General features: G+C 52.0%; 1 protein-coding gene across 5 annotated transcripts in view; it reads left to right on the top strand.

The window, feature by feature from the left end:
• The window catches only part of TRAF7 (TNF receptor associated factor 7), a 33,736-nt gene extending 16,748 nt beyond the window's left edge, over window positions 1–16,988 (top strand). For 4 of the 5 annotated variants that reach the window (XM_075565711.1, XM_075565709.1, XM_075565710.1 and 1 more), the window contains 15 exons: window positions 6,696–6,729; window positions 7,447–7,630; window positions 8,451–8,585; window positions 9,081–9,298; window positions 9,779–9,852; window positions 10,001–10,049; window positions 10,307–10,434; window positions 10,560–10,642; window positions 10,886–10,931; window positions 11,580–11,696; window positions 12,958–13,080; window positions 13,214–13,333; window positions 13,923–14,054; window positions 15,057–15,176; window positions 15,443–16,988. In XM_075565711.1, the coding sequence (XP_075421826.1) occupies window positions 6,696–6,729; window positions 7,447–7,630; window positions 8,451–8,585; window positions 9,081–9,298; window positions 9,779–9,852; window positions 10,001–10,049; window positions 10,307–10,434; window positions 10,560–10,642; window positions 10,886–10,931; window positions 11,580–11,696; window positions 12,958–13,080; window positions 13,214–13,333; window positions 13,923–14,054; window positions 15,057–15,176; window positions 15,443–15,457 (1,578 nt within the window). In that variant the 3' untranslated portion in view covers window positions 15,458–16,988. The remainder of the gene's footprint in view (window positions 1–6,695; window positions 6,730–7,446; window positions 7,631–8,450; window positions 8,586–9,080; window positions 9,299–9,778; window positions 9,853–10,000; window positions 10,050–10,306; window positions 10,435–10,559; window positions 10,643–10,885; window positions 10,932–11,579; window positions 11,697–12,957; window positions 13,081–13,213; window positions 13,334–13,922; window positions 14,055–15,056; window positions 15,177–15,442) is intronic. The other variant, XM_075565713.1, reaches the window with a different exon arrangement.
• Window positions 16,989–20,942: the final 3,954 nt, after the last annotated feature.

Genomic DNA, 20,942 nt, shown 5'->3' with positions numbered 1-20,942 from the left:
CTCACTACACTTTCCCTCCCTTCCACCTCCCCTCCACCACCCCTCACTACACTTCCCATCCCCTCCACCACCCCTCACTACACTTCCCATCCCCTTCACCTCCACCTCCCCTCCACCCCCCCCTTAACCTCCCCTCCACCCCCCCCCATAACCTCCCCTCCACCCCCCCCCCCCTTAACCTCCCCTCCACCCCCCCCCCTTCACCTCCCCTCCACCCCACCTTCACCCCCACCTTCACCCCCCTTCACCTTCCCTTCACTCCCCCTTACAACCTCCCACCACCTCCCCCCTCTTCCCACCGCCCCCCCCCTTCCCACCTTCCCACCCCCTTCCCACCTCCCCCCCTTCCCACCACCTCCCCCCCTTCCCACCACCTCCACCCCCTTCCCTCCTCCCCCCTTCCCACCACCTCCCCCCTTCCCACCACCTCCCCCCTCTTCCCTCTTCCCACCACCTCCCCCCTCTTCCCACCACCTCCCCCCTTCCCCTCCTCCATCTCCCCCTTCCCCTCCTCCATCTCCCCCCTTCCCCTCCTCCACCTCCTTCCCCTCCTCCACCTCCCCCCTTCTTCCCCTCCTCCACCTCCCCCCTTCCATTCCTCCACTTCCCCACTTACCCTCCTCACCTCCCCCCTTACCCTCCTCACCTCCCCTCCTCCACCTCCCCCCTTTCCCCATCCCCCCCTCCACCCCCTTCCCCCCCTCCACCCCTCTTTCCCCCCTTACCCCCTCTTTCCCCCCTTTCCCTCCTCCCCCACCTTTCCCCCCTTTTCCCCTCCCCCACCTCCACCCCTCTTTCCCCCCTCTTTCCCCCCTTTCCCTCCTCCCCCACCTTTCCCCCCGTTTCCCCTCCCCCACCTTTACCCCCTTTCCCCCTTCACCCCTCCCCCCCTTCACCCTTACCTCCCCCTTCCCACCACCTACCCCCCTTCCCACCAGCTCCCCCCCTTCCCACCACCTCCCCCCCTTCCCACCTCCCCCCCCCTTTCCACCGCCCCCCCCTTCCCACCACCTCCCCCCCCCCTTTCCACCGCCTCCCCCCCCCTTCCCACCTTCCCACCCCCTTCCCACCACCTCCCCCCCCTTCCCACCACCTCCCCCCCTTCCCACCACCTCCCCCCCCCCTTCCCACCACCTCCCCCCCTTCCCACCACCTCCCCCCCCTTCCCACCACCTCCCCCCCTTCCCACCACCTCCCCCCCCTTCCCACCTCCCCCCTTCCCACCACCTCCCCCCTCCTCCCTCCTCCCCCCTTCCCACCACCTCCCCCCTCTTCCCCCCTTCCCACCACCTCCCCCCTCTTCCCACCACCTCCCCCCTTCCCCTCCTCCATCTCCCCCCTTCCCCTCCTCCATCTCCCCCGTTCCCCTCCTCCACCTCCCCCCTTCCCCTCCTCCACCTCCCCCCTTCCCTTCCTCCACCTCCCCCCTTCCCCTCCTCCCCCCTTCCCCTCCTCCACCTCCCTCCTCCACCTCCCCCCTTACCGTCCTCACCTCCCCCCTTACCCTCCTCCCCTCCTCCACCTCCCCCCTTTCCCCATCCCCCCTCTCCCCTCTTCCCCCCCTCCACCCCCTTCCCCCCTCCACCCCTCTTTTCCCCCTTCCCCCCTCTTTCCCCCCTTTCCCTCCTCCCCCACCTTTCCCCCCTTTTCCCCTCCCCCACCTTTACCCCCTTCACACCTCCCCCCTTCACCCTTTCCCCCTCCTCCCCCCTTCCCCTCCTCCTCCACCTCCCCCTTCCCTTCCTCCCTTCACACCAACTTCACCTCCTGTCACCACCCCCCCTTCGCCTCCTGTCACCCCCCTCCTGTCACCCCCCCCTCCCTTCACCTCCTGTCACCCCCCCCCCACCTCCCGTCACCCCCCCCCCTCCCTTCACCTCCCGGCAACCCCCTCCACCTCCCGTCACCCCCCCTTCACCTCTCCCCCTTCACCTCCCCTCACCCCTCCTTCACCTCCCCTCCGCCCCCCCTTCACCTCCCCTCCGCCCCCCCTTCACCTCCCCTCACCATCCCCCACCACCCCCCCACACCACCCATCCTCACCTCCCCTCCGACCTCCCCTCCGCCCCCCTTCACCTCCCCTCACCACCCCCCACCACCCCTCCGACCTCACCTCCCCTCCTTCAACGCCTTTCGTCCGCCCTCCCGCCTCTGCCTTTCGCCCACCCGCACTTCTGCCTTTCACCCGCCCACCGCACGCACTAAACAGACCTGCCACACTCGACACACACCCGCCGCCTCTCACCCACCCCACACACTCGACACACACCTGCCGCCTCCTGCCCCTACGCAACAATATCACTGACCAGCTGTCACCTGCACTCGCCACACACCCGCCGCCTCACACCCTAGCAGGACCCCGACCCACAGCCAGCACTCACTACCCACGCGCCACCCGTACTGAACACCCACCCGCCGCCTCACACACTCTCACACCCTAGCAGGACACACGCCTCACATTTTCACATCACTTATGTCACCAAAATATACATTGTACTGTGGTGTGTTTACAATAAACCATTTTTAAACAACATCGTATTACATTTTCTTCCATCTTTCTTTTCAACATTATTATCCAACCTTTACAACAAATACTCACCTATTGTTCCACGATTTATAAATAATACTACCTATTACGCATTTACATCCCGGGCAACGCCGGGTCTCTCAGCTAGTATATATATATATCAATATATATATATATATGTGTATATATATATATATATATATGTATCAATCACCTTCAGACGTCTCGCACAGGTCTGCAACCCTGCCTTTCCCCATTATCTCTTAGCATAAAATGCTTCCACTGGAGCCAGGGATTCGGGGTAATGACATGCAAATGAGCACAGTGTCACCTTTTTGCTTCTTAACCACTTTAACATGGACCCCTATATTATGCCTGCCTCATTACACAGCGTTTCACCACAGCCTGGGTTACAGAAGTGCATTTGCTGTGCACTGTGTGTGTGTGTGTGTGTGTGTGTGTGTGGGGGGGGGGTTATTGTCACTTTTTTTACTCCCCATAACTTCCTTACATATGTATCTGTAAATATCTACTTATGTATACTTTGAAATGGGCTCCATTCGCAGACTCTCGGCACACAACGAGTTAACGTTCCTCTGGCTCTGAGTTCTGCTGCTCATGGAAAGGAAGGAACAGATTGTCACTGTGCACGGGAGTGAGGTCAGCGTGAGGCCCTCCTCCACGCTCAGGAAACTCCTGAGAAGGCTGAGTGAGTGCGCATGGAAAGTCCTGCAGCAGGAAGCAGGCTGGCTGAGTGAGTGTGGAAAGTCCTGCAGCAGGGAGCAGGCTGGCTGAGTGAGTGTGGAAAGTCCTGCAGCAGGAAGCAGGCTGGCTGAGTGAGTGTGGAAAGTCCTGCAGCAGGAAGCAGGCTGGCTGCGTGAGTGTGGAAAGTCCTGCAGCAGGAAGCAGACAGGCTGAGTGAGTGAGCGTGGAAAGTCCTGCAGCAGGAAGCAGACAGGCTGAGTGAGTGAGCATGGAAAGTCCTGCAGCAGGGAGCAGGCTGGCTGAGTGAGTGTGGAAAGTCCTGCAGCAGGGAGCAGGCTGGCTGAGTGAGTGTGGAAAGTCCTGCAGCAGGGAGCAGGCTGGCTGAGTGAGTGTGGAAAGTCCTGCAGCAGGAAGCAGGATGAGTGAGTGAGCGTGGAAAGTCCTGCAGCAGGAAGCAGGCAGAGTGCGCATGGAAAGTCCTGCAGCAGGAAGCAGGCTGAGTGAGTGAGCGTGGAAAGTCCTGCAGCAGGAAGCAGGATGAGTGAGTGAGCGTGGAAAGTCCTGCAGCAGGGAGCAGGCTGAGTGAGTGAGCGTGGAAAGTCCTGCAGCAGGAAGCAGGATGAGTGAGTGAGCGTGGAAAGTCCTGCAGCAGGGAGCAGGCTGAGTGAGTGAGCGTGGAAAGTCCTGAAGCAGGCTGAGTGAGTGAGCGTGGAAAGTCCTGCAGCAGGAAGCAGGCTGAGTGAGTGAGCGTGGAAAGTCCTGCAGCAACTAAAAGTGAAACAAGAAGTCCGACAGGACATGTTTGCACGTCAGAAACCGGATCTGATGTACAGAATCCAAACGTCCAGCTCTAAATATTACAGTGACCACAGAAACTGGAACTGCACAATACGTGTATAATAATGTGTTAATATATACAGCAAAAATCCGAGAAAGAAGGGACTCAAAGTAAAACATGTGCTGGAAGGGCTGCAGCTAGGTCTGAAACAGGAGTATCCGGCTATGGAAACAAATCTTATACTATATTAGTGAAAGCACTGTATGTTTGCATGCATGCATGCATGCCTGCTGGATGTCCGGTGTCCCTAGGGGAAATCTGATTGGTCCCTTGGCCCGCCCCCGCACACCTCTCATTGGCCTGAGGCGGAGTGACGGGCCAAAGGACACACAGGGACACACACACACAGGGACACACACACACAGGGACACACACACACAGGGACACACACACACAGGGACACACACACACGACACACACACACACACAATGACAGACACACACACAGTGACACACACACACACACACACACACTGTTACCTACATTAGCGGGGCTCACAGTTAGCAGCACCCGCGCGCACCTCCTCCTCTCCCCGTGTCTCCCGCGTTTTCACCCCGACCCCCCCCTCCCCCGGCGCTGCTACAGTCAGCAGGACACACACACTATTATTACCCCTTCAGCGCCCCCCCCCCCCCCCCCACCCAGTGTCAGCGGCCGTGCGAGACCCCCCCTCTATATCTCCCACCTCTCCCCCCCCCACACATATACATGCCCCCCCCTCACCGGCGCTACAACTCACCCCCTCCCGGCGGGGGAACAGCCAGTGGCCAGGCAGGCTGCCTCGCGGCGCCGAGTGCCCAAGATGGCGGCGCCCGGGACACAGCGGGGGAGCGGCCACAACACGCTGCCTCCCGCCTCAGATCCACGTGGGACCTGCCGGATGGGTGAGTGAGCGGCCTTCACCTCCCCTCCACCCCCCCTTCACCTCCCCTCCACCCCCCCTCCCCTCCAGTGTCAGTGTCTCCCCGATACCCCCCCCCCCCCCCCCCCGGCGCCGCTACAGTCAGCGGGGGAGCGAGCGAGCGCCCGGGACACAGCGGGAGAGCGGCCACAACACGCTGCCTCCCGCCTCAGATCCACGTGGGACCTGCCGGACGGGTGAGTGAGCGGCCTTCACCACCCCTCACCCCCCTTCCCACCACCTTCCCCCTCCTCCCCCTTCCCACCACATCCCCCCTTCTCTCCCTTTCCACCACCTTCCCACTCCTCCTCCTTCCCACCACCTCCCCCCTTCCCACCACCTCCCCCCTTCTCCCCCTTTCCACCACCTCCCCCCTCCTCCCCCTTCCCACCACTTCTCCCCTCCCCCCCCCCCCGCTCCCCTTCCCCCCCCGCTCCCCTTCCCCCCCCGCTCCCCTTCACCCCCCCTCCGCTCCCCTTTCCACCCCCCCCTCCACCTCTTTTTACCCTTTCCCCTCCCACCCCCTCCCACACTTCAACCCCCTCCTCAAACCCTTCCCCCCCCTCCTCTAACCCTTCCCCCCCTCCCCTCCCCCCCCTCCTCTAACCCTTCCCCCCCTCCCCTCCCCCCCCCTCCTCTAACCCTTCTCCCCCTCCTCTAACCCTTCCCCCCCTCCTCTAGCCCTTCCCCCCCCCTCCTCTAACCCTTCCCCCCTCCTCCACCCCTTGCCCCCCTCCTCCACCCCCTCCTCCCCTTCCCGCCGCCCTTCGCCTTCATGCCCGCCTTACCGCCTCCCCACCCCCGCCTCTGCCTTTCACCCGCCCTTACTCCGGCCGCCTCTGCCTTTCACCCACCGCCTCACAGCCGCTGCACGCACTCAACAGACACCCGCCACACTCGACACATACCTGCCGCCACACACACCTGCTGCCTCCCGCCCCTACCCCCCGACATCACTGACCCACCGCCTCACACCCTAGCAGGACCCCCACTCACAGACAGCACTCACAACCCACGCGCCAGCCGCCGCCTCACACCCTAGCAGGACCCCCACTCACAGACAGCACTCACAACCCACGCGCCACCCGCCGCCTCACACCCTTGCAGGACCCCCACTCACAGACAGCAATCACAACCCACGCGCCACCCGCCGCCTCACACCCTAGCAGGACCCCCACTCACAGACAGCACTCACAACCCACGCGCCACCCGCCGCCTCACACCCTAGCAGGACACACGACTCAGATTTTTACATCACTTATGGCACCAAAATATACATTGTACTGTGGTGTGGTTACAATAAACCATTTTTATACAACATCGTATTACATTTTCTTCCATCTTTCTTTTCAATATTATTATCCAACCTTTACAACAAACAGTCACCTATTGTTCCACGATTTATAAATAATACTACCTATTACGCATTTACATCCCGGGCAACGCCGGGTCTCTCAGCTAGTCTATAATAAAACAGAGCAGGACTTCACCAACTGTTATATGGAGAGCAACAGCTTGTTAGCCAGTGTGGTAATACACAATGCAGAAGGAGGCAGTGCCACACAGACCACACAGAATGCAAAGTAACATGCAGAGGCATAGCGACAACAGATATGTGGCAATGTTTGTCACACAATTTATTCACATCCTTCTAGGATCTCAGATATTGTTTGTATGTTGGATATGGATATATACAGCAGGCTGACATTTCTCTTCTCCACAGCACACGTTTTGCCGGAGATGCGCCTTGAACTCCGGTAGGTTCCACTTTACTCCCAGTCGTCTTGTGTAAGCTGGATGTGCCCACCTTTAGATACATGCTTGGGACTGTGTGCACATGACCTGTGATTACAAACCTCTATTACATGAAGCCCGCACACATCACTTTACAAGATTGAGTTACAATCTCGGATCACGTGCAGCCAGAACCACAATAAATATAGATCCACTCGGCTGTACTCCTGAGAATCAGACCGATATTAAAGAATATATCATAGAATCAGACCTTGTTCCACAGATTTCGTTTTCAAGCGTATGATCTTCGCGTTTAGCGAGAGGAGGATTCTAGGTGGGTGCTAGCTAGGATGTATTTATAAAATATCCAAATTATTATGAAGGAAGCAGAGAAATCCTACCAAGGGTACACTGCACCCAGAGAGATCTCCCTCTGTACTGAGTTGGTCTTTTGTTTTTTTTATTTTTAATAAAACGTCATTTCACTATTCTGACTTGAAATAACCAACACTCTTAAAGAGAGAGTTGGTCATTTTGAACGGGGGCGCTGGGTATTTAAAGGCAAAGCCCCGCCCCCTTTCTATTGTATGTTTGTATCGGTCACCCACCCCACCCCATTCATGCCTTTGAATAACCTAGTGGGACAGGGAGAGGCGACCGGAACCCCATCCTTTGTGAGGCCCTGTAGCCCTCATGGGGCCTGTACCTCTTCTTTATATTCCTGTTCCTCTGCGTCGCAGAAAAGTGCCCGGTGGATAACGCCAAACTGACCGTGGTGGTGAATAACATTGCTGTCGCCGAGCAAATAGGGGAGCTTTTTATTCACTGTAAATATGGCTGCCGCCCCTCTGCCAATGGGAAGCCCGCTACCTTTGAAGTGGATCCGCGCGGCTGCCCCTTTACCATCAAACTAAGTGCCAGAAAGTGAGTGAGGTCTCCATGTCGTTTTCTCTCTCGCTCCAATATCCGTTGTGTTCATGTCTCTGCCCTGCTCTCTGTAAATCCCGCCTTGTTTATCTTTATTCACCGACGCCTTCGCTGCGGGCGACATTTATGCTTTTAGCTGACACTTTTCCCTCATTCTGTCTCATCGAATGTGGCGGCAGATAAGAGCCACGCAGACCCCGTGTCTGCCCATTCCCCTATCTGCTGTAATATCTATGACCCGATTTGATCCTTGGGGTTTTCTTTCATATTTAGGATTTAGCCTTCTACCTATCCCAAGCATGATGGAATTCCCTTACAGTATTATCCTCTACCACCTGTGCTGGGAGGCTAAGCCACGCATCCACCTCTCTGTGAAGAACTTCTTCCTCACATTTCCCATCAGCTGCCAGTTTTAGAGAATGGTTCAGTGTGTCCCATTCTGTCTCTCTGCCTGACTTCCTCTGCACTCCCTCCATTTCCATTACAACCTCCCGGTCCCATAATATTTCAAATGCTGTACTGTGCGACGGATTTCTAGAAAGAAAACAGCTTTGGTCAGGGCAAGAAGACATCTCTCCCTCTCCCTTTCTCTTCTCTTGCGCTCTCTTACTCTCTCCTTCTGCATCATCGCTCTCTCCTTCTGCATCGTCGCGCTCTCTCTCCTTCTGCATTGTCGCTCTCTCTCCTTCTGCATCGTCTCTCTCTCTCTCTCCTTCTGCATCGTCGCTCTCTCTCCTGCATCGTCTCTCTCTCTCTCTCTCTCTCCTTCTGCATTGTCTCTGTCTCTCTCATGTCTTCTGTCTTCTCCTTTTGACAGGGACCATGAATGTAGCTGCGATTATCGACCTGTGCGTTGTCCTAATAACCCCAATTGCCCCCCTCTGTTGAAAATGAACCTGGAAGCCCACCTCAAGGAGTGTGAACACATCAAGTGCCCTCATTCTAAATACGGGTATGGACCCCTGAAGACCACTGACCTTTGAAGTTGGGCTGGGGAAAGTAGACACGCTAAGAACACAGCTCCTAACCCTTCACTGTTAAAAGCTTCCACAGAACATCTTGAGGTTGTCACATGAATTCTTTTATACTTCTTTTCCAAATGATTGGTCCTTCCCAGATGCATAAGAAGGCTAAGCTTTTCCAGTGCTAGCAGGATATTGGACACCTGCATACTGGGTACTGGACACGTGCATTGAATTATCATCAACACCCACTAGTTAATGTCTTGCAAGGCCTCTGGTACCAAAGGCAATGATTGCCACTTAAAGATAGTTATTGAACCACAAGCACTGTCCCCTGTAAGGTCTTCTGAGCCCCTTCACTAAAATGCCATATGTGAATGTAGCCCCTTCTTTACCTTACAATGAATTTAATCTCAAAGAAAGGCATTCTGGGTCTCGGTGAACCCTACGGCGCAGGTCACACCTCTGTTCCCTTTAACTCCCAGGTGCACATTCATAGGGAACCAGGACACATACGAGACACACCTGGAGATGTGCAAGTTTGAGGGCCTGAAGGAGTTCCTTCAGCAGACGGACGACCGGTTTCACGAAATGCAGGTGGCCATGGCCCAAAAGGACCAGGATATCGCCTTCCTGCGCTCCATGCTGGGCAAACTCTCCGAGAAAATCGAACAGCTGGAGAAGAACCTCGAGCTGAAGTTTGGTAAGAAATGTTTAACCCTCCATACCTTCTACTTCCGCACAGCACATTGGGTGTGGCCACAGCGCTGGGTTTGGCCTGTGAATAGCGAATGAAGAATGTGAGGGGAAGGTATCCTGGGCTGGGGGGATATATGGAGTTGAGGGAAAAATAAGGGACAATTAGACACTCCGAAGGAAATGCTAGTGCTAACTTTAAGCTCGGGTTACGGGTGACCCATACTCTGGATGTATATTTCTGAAGGGATAATCAGTATGATCAGTCTTCCTATGGAGGAGGAAACACTTTAAGTTTTACAAACAAATGGAAGTCAATCAGGACTTTGTCAAGGCAACTTTCTTTGAACCCCGCAGAAGTCCTTTGCTGTGACTTTGGTTATAAACCCAGAAGCAGATAATTGCACAAACACACTGTGCATAACATTTCTCTGCAGGGAGGATGGCCCACTGCCTCTTTCTTTAACCCGTCTCTCTCTTCTTGCAGACGTCTTGGACGAAAACCAAAGCAAACTCAGCGAGGACTTGATGGAGTTCCGCAGGGACGCGTCAATGCTGAATGTAAGCTCCCTGAATATGAGACTTTCTGCATCTCTCGTCTCATAGATTGGAGGACATATGTATCCCTTCCTCATGATGTCTGCCAATCTGGGACTCTCCTGCAGGGTGGGGACTTTGCATCTGACTGTTTTCTCTCTGTGATTAACAGGATGAACTCTCTCATATCAATGCACGACTGAACATGGGGATCTTGGGCTGTAAGTGCACGTCACACCCTTTTATATGAAATAACATTGCAGAATTGGCTGAAAGATGGTCAGTCTTTGTGTGTCTGCCCCATTACACCGTAGCCTTATCCAGTGGAAGTCAAATGATAAATATAATCCATGTTATTAATACCGAGCCATACATTCTTCCCTGATTTGCAAATATTATTGTGTGACTGACCAGTGTTCAACCTCTGGGAGCTGCATGGTCACTGACTGTCCAATCTTCTGTCCTGTTTTTCCCGCAGCCTATGACCCACAGCAAATATTTAAATGTAAGGGTACCTTCGTGGGACACCAGGGCCCTGTGTGGTGCTTGTGTGTGTACTCCATCGGAGACCTGCTGTTTAGTGGCTCATCGGACAAAACCATAAAGGTGAGAACCCCCGTCTTCTGTACGTCACAGGGATCGATTTAGGAATGACCTGAATGCTGCTTTTCATCCTGTCATCCTGAGACCTCGGCCTCACACCGATCACTCATCCTGCTTTCCTTTGGCAGGTGTGGGATACATGCACGACATACAAGTGTCAAAAGACGCTGGAGGGACACGATGGCATCGTCCTGGCCCTCTGTATCCAAGGGTGAGTTATCGGAGCTTTCCCTGCACAACGTGTGCGCTTTACAGGGTTAATAGCACCCATGGGCGTTTCCACTGAGCACTGTGGCTCAGCAGCTGGAAACATTGAAGCGCTCCCATAATGTATAATATTCTAGACGTTTAATCTTGCCAGCGCGTGCTTTTTGCAGTAGGGGATATCGGCTGTACGTAAAGTGTTGGTTTATAAACGATGTTATATTCATGTATTATTATTTTCGGTCTCCTGATCTAGAAGTAAGCTGTACAGTGGCTCTGCAGACTGCACTATCATTGTGAGTATCTCCCTCACACACACACCCCTGACTTGCCTCCTGGGTTTGAATTCCATGCTTTTTCATAACTGGGGGGAGCGGATGATGGAGGATGATGGACTTTGGAGGGTTTGGTTCTTGGGAATGTGATTGTCAGAGTATGACTGAGTGTATGACTGCTGTCAGTAAAGGGTCCTCTTGGCATCATTAAAGGTGTGTGTGTGTGTGTCTGTCTGTCTGTCTGCATTGCGTCTAGTACGGGGTCCTGCAGGCCAGCATTGAGGTACTCAGAAGCGTGTGGATGAGTAATGGAGTAGAAAGATGGTGGTACAGGTTAGTGTGTGTGTGTGTGTGTGTGTGTGTGTGTGTGTGTGTGTGTGTGTGTGTGTGTCAGTTCAACTGGGTGTGGCACTGCCCAAACAGGATTACCAGAGCTTTAATGGGTGTGTCTGCATTGGAGCAGAACCGTTCACTGTTGGGCATGATTGGGGTCCTCATTACTGGAGCAGAAGGTGGTCATGTGAGCAGGTTTGAGAAGCTATGAGAGCTATGTATGTATGTGTTGGTATCATAAAACAAGTACATTGTACAGTTATGTTTGCAGGAGCTGAGCTGGATGCACTGATTAGAATACAAGGATACCCCTAACCTGAGCCCCTCTATGTTTAGGTCTGGGACATTCAGACCCTGCTGAAGGTTAACACCATCCGAGCTCATGACAACCCCGTCTGCACTTTAGTGTCGTCCCATAACATGCTCTTCAGTGGCTCTTTAAAAGCTATCAAGGTTGGTGTATAGTGCAGCGCGGGGGCTCCCTGCAGGCAGCGCGGGGGCTCCCTGCAGGCAGCGCGGGGGCTCCCTGCAGGCAGCGCGGGGGCTCCCTGCAGGCAGCGCGGGGGCTCCCTGCAGGCAGCGCGGGGGCTCCCTGCAGGCAGCGCGGGGGCTCCCTGCAGGCAGCGCGGGGGCTCCCTGCAGGCAGCGCGGGGGCTCCCTGCAGGCAGCGCGGAGGCTCCCTGCAGACAGCGCGGAGGCTCCCTGCAGCGTGAGGATTTCTGCAGGCAGCGCGGAGGCTCCCTGCAGGCAGCGAGGAGGCTCCCTGCAGGCAGCGCGGAGGCTCCCTGCAGGCAGCGCGGAGGCTCCCTGCAGGCAGCGCGGAGGCTCCCTGCAGGCAGCGAGGAGGCTCCCTGCAGGCAGCGAGGAGGCTCCCTGCAGGCAGCGAGGAGGCTCCCTGCAGGCAGCGAGGAGGCTCCCTGCAGGCAGCGAGGAGGCTCCCTGCAGGCAGCGAGGAGGCTCCCTGCAGGCAGCGAGGAGGCTCCCTGCAGCGTGAGGATTCCTGCGTGCTATATACATAGAGAGGAGATTGGGAGTTTGGGATCTTCTATACATTTGCAGGGACTCAAATAAGGGTGTGAAGCCTCATATAGGGGGACAGAGTGGATCCAGGAATAAAGTTGACATTCCCCCGATGTTTTACCTCAAGATCTCTCTTTGACATTAATATTGGGATACAACTGTTTGGGTGCTAACATGTAACAACATTCACCGGAGACTTATTTAGGGAAAATCTAAACACTTGTGCAGTGACCAGCAGGGTGTAACGCAGAAATACACAACTCCAGTCCTCAAGGGCCACCAACAGGTCAGGTTTTCAGGATATCCCTGCTTCAGCACAAGTGGTGCTGTCGAAGACTGAGCCACTGATTGAGCCAACTGTGCTGAAGCAGGGATATCCTGAAAACCTGACCTGTTAGCGGCCCTTGAGGATTGGAGTTGGCCACCCCTGCTCTAGAGCAACATGGACCCTTTTGCAAACGTTGCAGGCCCCTCTGGGAGCAAAAGGGGTTAAAGAATGCAAGACACATGTAACAAAGTAATCATCCAGATAAGTCCTCTGCACTGTTATCCAGCTGGTTTCACACACACAAGGGAAATATTAATTTAATGCTGAACAATGAACTTCTGCTTATTGAGGACACGCGTGTAGCCACGTCCTGCACGTGGCTGCGTATCACCGCTCATGCTCTCTCTCCACCGCCTCCTGCTGCAGGTGTGGGACATCGTGGGGACAGACTTGAAGCTGAAGAAGGAGCTAACTGGCCTAAACCATTGGGTGCGAGCACTCGTGGCCTCACAGAACTACCTGTACAGCGGATCGTACCAGACCATCAAGGTGAGACACGGGGTCCACCAAATGTAATGGTCCACGGGACAATAGTGGCAACAGATGGGACAAAATAACGATCCCCCCTGTTTATCAGAGCGCGTCTCCCTGTGCAGTGATCAGGCTGTCTTCTGCCTTTCAGATATGGGACATCCGAAGCTTGGAGTGTGTCCATGTGCTGCAGACCTCGGGGGGCAGTGTGTACTCCATTGCAGTCACCAACCACCATATAGTGTGCGGCACATACGAGAACCTTATCCATGTGAGTGACCGTTCGCAGCTCAACTTACATCGCATTGCTCCATCCTGCTGGCCTGATGCGGCTCCCTTCTGCTGCGCTTCTTCTATGTGTTGGTATTAATAACCTCCGTACAAATGGGAACCCTTTTATGTAGCTCATGCTGGCCTCACAGGAGCACGCCAAGAGATGTGGCCCCTTACTCTGTTTTGGTGAGAAGCAGGGGTCTCCGGAGCTTCCCACCGCTGCCAAGCCCTTTACTCTGTTCCATCCTACAGTTGTGCTGTCCTCACACCTTTCCTGCGATGTGTTGCTACTGTTTTTTTGGGTTGCAGGCCTCTCTGGCAACAAAGTGGTTAACCATAAGCTTACCAGCCTCATATAGCAACTAAGGCAGGGCGGCCAACTCCAGTCTTCAAGGGCCACCAACAGGTTAGATTTTCAGCCACCTGTGCTGAAGCAGGGATATCCTGAAAACCTGACCTGTTGGTAGCTCTTGAGGACTGGAGGTGGCCGGCCCTGAGCTAAGGAGCAAGACAAACTTGGTCTGTTGGTCCTTTTCAGATCTCACCAGCAGGGAGAGGGTTAACTGATCTCTCCCTTTCTGTCTCAGGTCTGGGACATCGAAACAAAGGAGCAGGTCCGGACTCTGACAGGACACGTGGGGACAGTGTACGCGCTGGCCGTCATTTCTACGCCAGATCAAACCAAGGTTTTCAGTGCCTCGTATGACCGGTCCCTGCGGGTACGTCACCTCTTACTGTCCTACAGTATATCAGCTTCTAAACTGGCTCCAGGCCCAGCAATTAGTGCTTTACTCACTAAACGGCAATAGCCGTTAGCGATACAGTGTGTGTGTGTGTGTGTGTGTGTGTGTGTGTGTGTGTGTGTGTGTGTGTGTGTGTATGTGTATATACAGTTGTATTTACATTTGCATACAGTTAACCAACCCCACACTGATGAGACCCATTAAGGTCGAAACGGCTGTCTGTGGGTGGGTTTTCTGGGTATGCACCTTAACCCTGGCTGTGCTCAAAGCTGTGACCATGCAGCAAGATTAAGCCTATAGGGAACCATGTTAAAAATGTTTTTTTAAGCAAAAAGTGGCACTGTGTGCTCATTTGCATGTCATTTCCCAGAATCCCTTGCTGCAGTGGAAGTGCTGTGTGCTGGGTGATAATGGGGAAAGGCGGGGATGCAGACCTGTCTAAGACATGCAGATGAGCACACAGTTGTATTTACATTTGCATATTTGCTTTGCTGTGGAGGGTTTTTGTCACTTTTTTTTACTCACCATAACTTAACTCAGTATATATGAATAGTTATATACAGCAGCACCTGGAAATGTATCACCACCTATGAGAAATCAAGAAGAAATGAAAGAGATATTGTGGTGCTACTTGTAACAAGACTGTAACGTGACTGGTCCAGGCTAACACACATCACAGTGTTTAACATGCCGAGAGCAAGATTGTAACCTTGGGGTGACAAGCACTTCTGGGTTCATTTAGTCAGTCTCTGTGCCAGAATACCTCGTTTACAGTTTAATGACTAACGACCTAGTTTGTTTGTGAAATGTGATTGGTTGGCATGGCCAGTGTATATTGACCTGTCAGGTGGCAATATGGGCGGAGTATATATTTCATAGTAGGAAAGTATGTGTTGTATAGATGTAAACTGTGTCCATTCCTGTTTGAAACTGTGAGCAAATGGCGTGCCGAATAAAGTCTTCCTCCTGTCCCCACAGGTCTGGAGCATGGATAACATGATCTGCACCCAGACGTTGCTGAGACATCAGGGCAGTGTGACTGCTCTGGCCGTGTCTCGGGGGCGGCTCTTCTCTGGCGCAGTGGACAGTACAGTGAAGGTACATTCAGAACATTACCCTCTGTCACCCGGTCTGGAGGTTATTAGACAGTGACACTTTTTATAACACAGAACCTTTTATTTTGAGGATGAGAGGGGGGGGGGGGGCGGACGGACGGACGTGGTTGCCCCAGAATTACACCCTTTTGCCTTGATGCATAAACCTCATATAGCCAGTTGAGAATACGTCTGGCCAGACGGGTCAAGTGTCCCTTATCTGTCTTCAGTTTCTCTATTTATGTTTCTTATCTGTTTGTTCCTTCTCAGGTCTGGACCTGCTAATGAAAATGAGCTGGATACGCCCTCGGGCAGCGGGACCAAATAGGACCAAACATCATGTCTCCTGCTGTTGTAACGCTGCTGGACACAGACTCTGCCTCAGGCCCAGCCACAGAGTGCTCACACTTTGCCACGGACACTGCGATCCTACTTGTGTTACAGGACATTTTATGTGAAATCAGGACACACCTCTCTCTTCTCAGGCTGGATCTTTCTCTCTCCCGACTCACACAACCTCTGACCTGCGTGACACTGGAGCTACAAGCTTCTTTGTACAGAGAGAAACTCTTCCATCGTACCTGCGTACTCGTGTAAATATTCTACATCACAAGCACTTTCCAGTGAGGAGGGACCCTGCTGGCACTCACCCAAATACGTGTTCTTTAGCCACACGGTCTATATTGGCTCTGTCATATGGCTGTGTAACATCTTAAGTGTCATATATAAAGTGTCTGTGGAGTTAATACTGGAGTTAGAAGTGGAGGTGAAGAATACAAGAACATCTGGACTCTGCACTTCAACAACAACAACTCTGCAACTGTGAGGACTTGACTTTCTAAATGCTCTGATAATTTGCTCTTCCTATCCTCCAATAACTGGGAAGACTCTCCTCCTGCATCTCATATGCCCTCCCTATTGCTTTTTCTGTTTACTGTTTCCTCACTCCTTTGTAAACGTTTCTGTTCTCTCCTACTTCCCCACTCCCCTCCTAGCCACATTTCTTCATCTCTCCTCCCTCCACCTATGCCTGTGCCCATACAGCACCATTATTTATACACCTCCCAACAACTTCTTTATCCCTCAATAAAAGCACCCACACAAATCCTCTATTCACACCCTCTATCTACTCCTTCCTGCTGCTGGGAATCTCTCTTAATACTGAACCCAAACATAAAACACATGCTCCCACCCACGCATCCCTGTCATCTCTTCCCCTGCTAATGGCGTTACCCTATCTAATTTAATTTAATACTAATTAACCTTAAAACTCGCCTCACAAATCAAGCATCTCAATAGCCTGCACTCGTGGCTATTGTCCCACAGTCACTCCTACAACCCATTGTGGCCAAGCACTGCCATCTACTGCACTTATTCCCTCACCTGCTGCCTCTGTAAGTCTCCCATCATACCACTTACATTGTAAGCTCTTCGGGGCAGGGATTTCCTTTCCTATTGTCTGATTTTGCACATGTTTGTTCCCACTCCTGTGCGCTCTCCAGCGTTCCCCCGCGCGCGCACACATGAATCTGCATGCAGTGAACGGAGCCCTTCAGCTGGGCCGGTTGCTTTGTGAGTTGTGATGAAAAGACAAACTGTTCCTATCTGGAAATCATTTCACAGCACCTTATAACCAGGTACGCTTCTTCCGCCAGGATCACGTGGCCGCCAGACCACCCGCATACTCACCCCCCCCTCACTCCGTATGCAAATCTGCATTTTTATCACGTGCTTCCCCCCCCCCCCCCCTTTTTTTCTACTGTTTTTAATTACTGTATTCTAGAATTACAACTTGTTTCTTCATTTACAATAAAACTGAAATGGGGGCCGAGTCTGAATTATTATTTTAGAACAAATGAAGCAACCATTTGGGATGAGTACTAATTATTTAGGTTAAGGGCGCTCAACTCCAGTCCTCAAGCCCCCTCATGTTTTCAGGATAGCCCAGCTTCAGCAAAGGTGGCTTAGTCGAAGACTGATCCTCTGATTGAGCCACCTGTGCTGAAGCAGGGACTGATTGAGCCACGTGATGAGGCAGGGAAATCCTGAAACCCTGTTGGGCGGGCTGGAAGACTGGAGTTGTGTAGGGCAGGGGTGGGCAACTCCAGACAGGCTTTTGCTAGGTCACTTGGAAACAGGGAGAGTGTCTGCTGCCACTTTGTGCTGCGTTGGGACGGACCTAGGGGTAGTCAGGGGGCTGATGGAGTTTGTGTGTTTGAAATGGTGCTCAGAAAGTGCTGGGACTGTATTTAAAGAAAGGGAGTGTTGACTGGGTAATCAACTATTAAGTGATTTGTACTGAGCCTTTAAGAGGGCATAAGGTACCCTGAAGGTTGGAGTGGGTTGCCCAAAGACAGCCCCCCCCTTCCTCATTAGGTAGCCCCAGGTATGGTACTCACTGTAGTATTCTTATTCCTTCCCCAGTCTCCCTTCCAGAGCGTGCAGCTGTAGTAGAATGTGTATCCAAAGCCAGGGTGTGCAGCGCACAGCAGTAATGAAGGAGCAGGTCTTGCAGAAAAATAAGTCCTTTATTTAACAATTCATGGTGTGGGACAGCAGCAAACCTTCAACGCGTTTCGTTCAAAGGAACTTTATCAAGAAGTGCTGTGTGAGTTAAAACCGACAATTTAAATACAGCTGACTGCCTAATTTCGCGCCAAATGGTGACGTCATTAGGTGTGTTTTAGCCAATGAGGATCGTAGTCTTCGCGCATGCGCGCGGCGCCAGAGTACTCTCTGCTCATATTTATGGTATACCTGATCTCCGCGCATGCGCGCGGCGCCAGAGTGCTAGGGATCCCCTGCCACTATCAGCCGCATCCATACAAGAGATGCACGCCCCTCCGGGCAGTTCTAATCATGCAGGCACGCCTCTGACTGCTGCAGGGGAACACCCCCCCCTCTCTCCGCTCAGCGCTTGTGCTGAGACTTCCCCATAATAACAAATTGTATCCCTACCCCACAACAGGGTACAGAGGATGTAATAAATGTAAAGAGAAACTTATAATAATTAAGCTGGGGGATATAAGGTAGTCAGCTGTATTATTCAAGAAAAATACATATGAGCAAAATATGAATACACAAATATATACAAAAACATATATCAATACTTTTAGTGAACAAAAAAATTATATAATTACACTTAAAGAAATACATATAACAAGACAATTTATTGATTAAAAATTATGTTAAGCAAGAAAAATAAAAAGAATGTAACAAAGCAATAAAAACATATTAATAATGCAAATGTGTCTTGTGCCTTAAAATAAGCGACAGCAAATTGCTTGCCCCAATAGATGGAAAATAGTGATCATATAGATTTAACATACAATACATTTCTATTTAATGTGGAGTGCCGTACAGAATATACATTGTATCTCAATTAACTTTGTTTAGACAATTCTAAACAACTTAACTAAAGTGAACGAGACCGAGAAAGCTTTTTATAAGTATTATAATACCTCAGATATAGATAATTTCAACATTGAACAAGACAGTGGAGGCTCTATTTGAAATTGGTCTTATAATAGTATTATAAGACCAATTTCAAATAGAGCTTCCACTGTCTTGTCACTGTCTTGTTCAATGTTGAAATTATCTATATCTGAGGTATTATAATACTTATAAAAAGCTTTCTCGGTCTCGTTCACTTTAGTTAAGTTGTTTAGAATTGTCTAAACAAAGTTAATTGAGATACAATGTATATTCTGTACGGCACTCCACATTAAATAGAAATGTATTGTATGTTAAATCTATATGATCACTATTTTCCATCTATTGGGGCAAGCAATTTGCTGTCGCTTATTTTAAGGCACAAGACACATTTGCATTATTAATATGTTTTTATTGCTTTGTTACATTTTTTTTATTTTTCTTGCTTAACATAATTTTTAATCAATAAATTGTCTTGTTATATGTATTTCTTTAAGTGTAATTATATAATTTTTTTGTTCACTAAAAGTATTGATATATGTTTTTGTATATATTTATGTATTCATATTTTGCTCATATGTATTTTTCTTGAATAATACAGCTGACTACCTTATATCCCCCAGCTTAATTATTATAAGTTTCTCTTTACATTTATTACATCCTCTGTACCCTGTTGTGGGGTAGGGATACAATTTGTTATTATGGGGAAGTCTCAGCACAAGCGCTGAGCGGAGAGAGGGGGGGGTGTTCCCCTGCAGCAGTCAGAGGCGTGCCTGCATGATTAGAACTGCCCAGAGGGGCGTGCATCTCTTGTATGGATGCGGCTGATAGTGGCAGGGGATCCCTAGCACTCTGGCGCCGCGCGCATGCGCGGAGATCAGGTATACCATAAATATGAGCAGAGAGTACTCTGGCGCCGCGCGCATGCGCGAAGACTACGATCCTCATTGGCTAAAACACACCTAATGACGTCACCATTTGGCGCGAAATTAGGCAGTCAGCTGTATTTAAATTGTCGGTTTTAACTCACACAGCACTTCTTGATAAAGTTCCTTTGAACGAAACGCGTTGAAGGTTTGCTGCTGTCCCACACCATGAATTGTTAAATAAAGGACTTATTTTTCTGCAAGACCTGCTCCTTCATTACTGCTGTGCGCTGCACACCCTGGCTTTGGCTGATGGAGTTTGTCAGTTCGCAGGGATGACCTAGGGGCCTGAAAGGAGTTGGGGGTTTGGAGCCGGGCTATAGCTGTCCTAGTCACCTTGAGGTAGTGCTAGTTGGTAGGATGCCAGAAGGGATAGCCTGTTAACGTGGTCAGGAATCCTGGAGAGGGTCTGCGCTAGGCTAACCAAGATAGGTAGACGCCCAAGTACTGCATGGAAGCCCCAGAGTACTCTAGCCCATTCCAGACCACTTACCGTAGGGAGCACAGACTGGGAGGAAGGAGATACAGCAGACACTGAGAGAGTGAGCCTAGCCTGAGGTAGTGCATACATGAGTCCAACCTACATTAGGTACATATGGTGGTGCATCAGGGAAATCTTTATTGTGCCGGTGTGGTTGGCTGCCCCGCAGAGAGGAGCCCCATGTACAATCAGGACAAACAAAAGATGAATACAGCGACCGCAAGAATAGAGGATCTGCACGGTGCGGATAGTCCAAAGTGGCGACCGGAGGCTGATGGGGAGAGCACACCTGGCGTGCGTCCCACTGAAGAACAAGCTGTTGCCGACATGTCGGTCACGAGCCTGCTATGGAGTGGAGTAAGAGCCGTGGCTGCCCCGTTCTGGTCCTGTCTAGGACAACGAGGCGCTACCCTGGAGGACTGTGTTGAGGACATTGTTATAACGGGAGGAGAACTCAGTGAGAGTAACTGTCAGTCGACTTGCAAACAGATGAACGCTACCTCATTCATTGATCAGACTGACAGAGTGACCCAAAATGGTGGCTCCCGCTTCCCTGGGAGACCACGTGGGCCGATGGCAGACTATTCTGCAAATGCACAAGTTACAAAGAATTGGCCAGAAGCGGCGCCAACAGGAGAGCCCCGCCCGCATGGGGGGTATGGCGCGAAAGCTGCGGCTGCACCTTCATGGACAGTAACTCACTCAGCCCCAGTGCTGAGCCAACCGATTAGTCTATGGGACCCTCCCCTAATATCAACCAGGGGGAGTGGTTTCCAGCTATGCCCCGTGGGTATGAATCCCGCGGGCCCAGGAGCTGGTGCGCTGTCGGCACAATTACCAGAGGTAGTTCCGGCAGCTGAAATCGTGTGCAAAAAAGAAGGATACTTTGCACGCAAGGCAGCTGAAAGAAAACGGCTGGAATTGGCGGCAA

Source organism: Ascaphus truei, chromosome 11 (genome assembly GCF_040206685.1).
Source record: "Ascaphus truei isolate aAscTru1 chromosome 11, aAscTru1.hap1, whole genome shotgun sequence".
In the NCBI taxonomy this organism is placed as follows: Eukaryota; Metazoa; Chordata; class Amphibia; order Anura; family Ascaphidae; genus Ascaphus; species Ascaphus truei.
Note: the sequence above shows the minus strand (reverse complement) of the source record. Positions and strands in the feature narration are given on the sequence as shown.